General features: G+C 38.6%; 1 protein-coding gene across 1 annotated transcript; it reads left to right on the top strand.

The window, feature by feature from the left end:
* Positions 1 to 260: 260 nt before the first annotated feature.
* LOC117661924 (interferon alpha-21-like) lies at positions 261 to 824 on the top strand. The gene has a single exon (XM_034411234.1). It carries the CDS (start codon positions 261 to 263, stop codon positions 822 to 824), a length of 564 nt encoding a protein of 187 aa, XP_034267125.1.
* The last annotated feature ends 5,176 nt before the right edge of the window (positions 825 to 6,000 follow it).

Here is a 6,000-nt window from a genome sequence, read left to right as displayed (position 1 = left end):
AGTTCAATCTAGATAGCCCAAACTGAAAGTCTACATTTTCAATCTACCAGGAGGTGAAGAGGGTAACTCAAATTTTTACTCTAAAGAGAATAACCCAGCTAAATCACTGAAAATGAAAATGAAAATGATGTAAGGGAAGTTTTCTGCAGCTCTAATAAATAAACTCAGGAACATGGCATCCAGACTCAAACATCTCAAAGAATCCTTGAAGAAGGTCCAGGATCTTGAATCTCCACACGGGTCACTGAATAGGCATCACCATGATCTCAGGTTGCTTCCAGCACATTGTCCTCTTCTTTTTACTTTCCTCTGGAATCAGAAGTCTGGACTGTAACCATATTGTGAAATGCCAAGAAGGCGGAACTGTGAACATCATGAAGCTTTTGGAGTCAATGGGACCAAAAATGATTCCCTTGCGATGCTTCAATAAAATTCAAGACTTTGCTTTCCCAATAGGAAACGATACTGGGTCCATCAAAGAGGATGCAAGAGCAACCGTTGGTCTGATGCTGGAGCAGATTAACAGAATATTTTGGCAAAACTTCACCAAAGCTGAATGGAACATGACAGTCGCTGAACATGTTCAAATATCTCTGGATCAGCAGCTTGTGCAGTGGGAGAAGTGCTCTGTTGCAGAGAATGGAAAGAAAGCAACATTTAAAGATGTCCGTATGAAACTCAAACTGAGGAAATACTTTTTAAGACTAGACACGTTCTTAAAGAATGAAGAATACAGCTCTTGTGCCTGGGAAGCTGTGCGATATGAAATTATGGGCATCCAGCTTGTATTCCTCGACCAACTTTTGAGAACTCTTCAACGCTAAAGGTAAGATATTTATCTGATGGTTTATTTTAAAACATGTAATAACCTATTCATGTTGAGTTGTTTTCCTGATCTAAAAAAGAAGTATATATATAGAGAGAGAGAGAGAGAAGTGTATGTGTGTATGTATGTATGTGTAATGCCAAAATCTTCATGTTATTATTATTTATAAACGTTAAAAAAAAGAAAAAAAACAGTGAATATACTTTGCTTGGAATCATTAATTGTATAAACCATAGTCATTTTCTGTCCATTTGTAGATACTATATATTTTTGAAAATATATCTCTTTCTTAAGATATTCACATTGACCTTGTAGTATAACATAGACACCCTTATTGGTTAACTAATGGTTTAAAGCCTTGTTAACCTTCTTATTAGTTTTAGTCCAAATAACAGGATAAACTCATTTCATGTTAAATAATCCTTATTAAATATTTTCATGGGTGACATATATATTTCAAATTTCTATTTATTAGCCTGTTTTTTATACCAATAATAATAATTTAACATTCTCTGAAGCAACTTTTCATTGGTATAGTAAAGTTATAGACCTCCAGGAGGCAGTTAATAACTTGTCCCATCCTTTTTGGGATAGGTACACAGTGGTTCACATTGTTAGGATGCTTGGTGAACAAGCAACAAGTTTGAGACCCGAGTGTTGCCTTGGGACAGGGTGAGCTCCTGTCCTTCGCTCCAGCTCCTGTCAGGACATAAAAGGAAACCCCAACTGGCATCCCCTGGGCAACAGTGATGTCACTGGCTAATTTTTTAAACCCCGGAAATGCCTCTGTGCTTCTGACATGAATGCAATGCAATCCTTCTTAGGATCATCATATATATATATGTATATATAGCCAGATCTTATTCTACAGAATTCAGATCTTCTATTGGAGACTAAACTCACAGTCCATTAGATGACTATAGAGTTGGAGTTATTATTTAACATTTTAAGAGGCACAGTTTATCCTTCAGAATATGCATTCACTACCTATTTTTAAATTGCTATTGTTTCTTAATGTGAGCTTTTTGGAGGTCAAATGCCAAAACTACATCAATGACCTAACATTTTTCTTTTTTCTTTTACATTACAGGTTCAACAAAATTTCTGAGACAGCCTCATCTTGAAGCAGATACGCAAGAACCAAGGACATCACAAGAACTCTGGAACAATCATTTAACAAGAACTGAGACTTTTTAAATATATATATATATAAGGTTGAGATCAAGCTTTCAAACTTGACTTCTCAATCACCTGAACACAACCCAGCAAACAGATCCTCCACCAATCCTATAAGCTTAAGATGTGATTGTCATTCTGGAGAAATGCCTACTTGACATTTAAACAAACTATTTTAAAATTATTTATTTATTTATTATATTTATACAATTCCAGATATTATTTATTTTTTAATATTTAATATTCCACTTTTTAAAAAAAAGAAAGAAAGTATTTAAGAGTTTATATCCTTCAGATGTTATTTGTACTTAGACTAGGGCTATCACCCCAAACATTGCATTGCTGTTTAATTTTTCTATGGTTGTAAGTAGAAGTGCAGGCATGAATTGGAATCCCGATGTGGATTTTTGTCAGAACAGAACAAATACCTTAATACATTGGTTTCCAGACATAAAGGAAGCCTCAACCAAAGTTGAAAAGATCCTTTTCCCAAATGATGCCAGAATACAGGTAGTCCTTAATTTACGACCACAATTGAGCCCAACATTTCTGTTGCTAAGTGAGACCATTGTTAAGTGAGTTACTTGTCTTGTCACAGTTGTTAAGTAAATCGCTGCAGTGGTTAGTAATACTGTTGTTAAGTGAATCTGACTTCCCCGTTGTCTTTGCTTGTCAGAAGGTCACAAAAAGTGATCACATGATCCCGGGACACTGAGACCATCATACCTATGAATCAGTTGTCAAGAATCTGAATTTTGATCACATGACCACATGGGGATACTGCAATGGTGGTGTGAAAAATGATCATAAATCAGACGAGGATTACCTGTACATTCCTCAGTTTTTCCTGTCTAGAAAAACTTTGAAACTGGGAAAAATAATATTTTTAAGGATTGCTTTGACTGGTAAACCTTCAAGCAATTTAAAGCTTGAAGTCGCTTTCAATTGCTAGATAATCCTATCATCACTGAAACAATTCCCTGTTGTTATTATCTGAGATTGATCTATGACGGTCATTTGTTGTATAATATTTGCATTCTTTTTATTGTCTTTATTGATTCTACTATTTTATCAGCTATAAAATGTTTTCATAAAGTTTCCATTGTAGTTTTATCGGAAAATAATAATATTTTTTCTAAATAAAGAGCAATCTAAACGTTCCCGAGCTTTTCTCCATTATATATAATTACAGAAATGAAGACAGCTGAAATAGTTGAAGTCCTTTGATCTTATTTGTAAACACTCCTTCACTTACTAGTCAATGGATACATTCATTTAGATTCAAGTTTTCAGAGATGGTGAAAAAAGTAAGGTTCTACATTTAGGCAAGAAAAACCAAATGCACAAGTATAATATAGGTGGTAGCTGGCTCAATAGCAGTAACTGTGAGAGGGATATTGGGATCCTAGTGGACAATAACTTAAATATGAGCCCGCAGTGAGCTGCAGCTGCCAAAAAAAGCCAACACAGTCCTAGGCTGCATTAACAGAGGGATAGAATCAAGATCATGTGAAGTGTTAATACCACTTTATAATGCCCTGGTAAGGCCACACTTGGAATGCTGCATCCAGTTTTGGTCGCCACAATGTAAAAAAGATGTTGGGATTCTAGAAAGAATGCAGAGAAGAGCAACAAAGATGATTAGGGGACTGGAGGATAAAACATAAAGAACGATTGCAGGAATTGGGTATGTCTAATTTAATGAAAAGAAGGACTAGGGGAGATATTTTATTGATGATTGATTGATTGATTGATTGATTGATTGATTGGTTCAATTTATATGCTGCCCTTCTCCAGAGACTCAGGGTGGCTTACAATGCGTTAAGCAATAGCCTTCATCCTTTTTGTATATACCTGCTTAGTAGGGCTTTCGGCCCTCCCCCAAACGGTGTTCTTTTTTATACAAAGTCAGCTTATTGCCCCCACAATCCGGATCCTCATTTTACCTACCTCGAAAGGATGGAAGGCTGAGTCAACCTTGAGCCTGGTGAGATTTGAACGTGCCTAAATTACAGGCAGCTGGTGTTACTTAACTGCACTTTAGTCTGCTGCGCCACCAAGACATGATAGCAGTCTTCCAATATTTGAGGGGCTGCCCCAAAGAAGAGGGAGTCAAATTATTCTCCAAAGCACCTAAAGGCAGGACAAGAAGCAATGGATGGAAACTAATCAAGGAGAGTAGCAACCTAGAACTAAGGAGAAATTTCCTGAGACTTAAAACCAGAGCTGAGTTTCAGCAGGTTCTGACCAGTTCTGGAGAACCGGTAGTAAAAATTCTGACTGGCCCCGCCCCCATCTATTCTCTGCGTCCCAAGTCCCAGCTGATCGGGAGGAAATGGGGATTTTGCAGTAACCTTCCCCTGGAGTGGGGTGGGAATGGAGATTTTACAGTGTCCTTCTCCTGCCACGCCCACCAATCCACGCCTACCAAGCCATGCCATGCCCACCAAGCCACACCCACAGAACCGGTAGTAAAAAATTTTGAAACCCACCACTGGTTAAAACAATTAATCAATGGAACAACTTACCTCCGGAAGTTTGAATGCTCCAACACTGGACATTTTAAAGAAGAGATCGGACAACCATTTGTCTGAAATGGTATAGGGCAGTGATGGCAAACCTGTGGCAGTTGTGCCAGAGGTGGTACGCAGAACCCTCTCTGTGGGCACACGCACTGTCGCCAGCTGCTCTTCTGGTTTCCGAACACGCCGAAGACCAGCTGGCCGGTGCGCGCATGTGCACCGGCCAGCTGATCTTTGGGTTTCTGGTCAGTGGTGAAATCCAAATTTTTTTTACTAACGGTTCTGTGGGCGTAGCTTGGTGGGCATGGTGTGGCTTGATGGGCATGGCTTGGTGGGTGTGGCAGGGGAAGGATACTACAAAATCTCCATTACCACCCCACTCCTGGGGGAAGGATATTGCAAAATCTCCATTCCCACCCCAACCCCACCCTAAACTTACAACCAGAACTGGGTCTGGAATTCTGATTGTAAGTCATTGCAGTCATAGGTCGAGGCCCCCACATGACTGGACCTAATTTTTTGATTGTTTTTATGGTGGTTCTTAAATCAATCACATGGTTATTAAGTGAATCTATTCACCCAAATGGTGAAACCAGCGAAAACCATTACAAATTGAGGTCTTGTGACTGTGGGATGCTACAACTGGTCATAGATACAAAGTGATTGCCAAGGGCCCAAAATTTAGTCGTGACTGTGGGAGATGACGGTGTGATGTTTTATGATAATGGAACTGTTTTACGAATCATCATGCACCCTTTCCAAGGCCCTCATAACTTTAAATGGTCATTAAAGAATTGGTAGTAAATCTAATATATACAGATAGTCCATGACTTACAACCATAATTGAGCCCAAGTGAAACATTTGTTAAATGAATTTTCCCCCATTTTACGACTTTTCTTGCTACCGTTGTTAAGTGAATCATCAATTAGTGACACGGTTGTTAAGAGAATCTGGCTTCCCCATTGACTTTGCTTTTTCCCACGGGATCACATAACTGCAGGACCCTGCAACCGTCATAAATATGAGTCAGTTGCCAAGCGTCTGAATTTTGATCACATGACCATGGGAATGTTGTAACGGTTGTAAGTGTGAAAAACGGCCATTAGTCACTTTTTCAGTGATATAACTTTGAACGGTCACTAAATGAATTGTTGTAAATCGAGGACTACATTGGTGCTACATTACCTTTAAAATAATGTTATGCCTCTCCTGGCCACTAGAGGGCAAAATGAGATCAAGGCTGCATAAAGAAACTTCACGGATGCTGTAAAATTAATCACATTTATAATGTAGTGATTGCACATAGTTTATCAGTTGGAAAGGTGAGATCTTTCAGAAAATGAGGTGGGCAATATGCCTAACCACAGTTCCACCCAACTAATCAATTGCACTCCTTTTCCAGGATTTTTTTTTAATCCATTCCCATTCCCCACACATTATCTTTCCTCCCGCTCTGGAGGAAAGTTCTGCAATCA

Source organism: Pantherophis guttatus, chromosome 2, assembly GCF_059756535.1.
Source record: "Pantherophis guttatus breed Tessera chromosome 2, ASM5975653v1, whole genome shotgun sequence".
Lineage (NCBI taxonomy): Eukaryota > Metazoa > Chordata > Lepidosauria > Squamata > Colubridae > Pantherophis > Pantherophis guttatus.
This window is presented reverse-complemented; position numbering and strand designations above follow the sequence as displayed.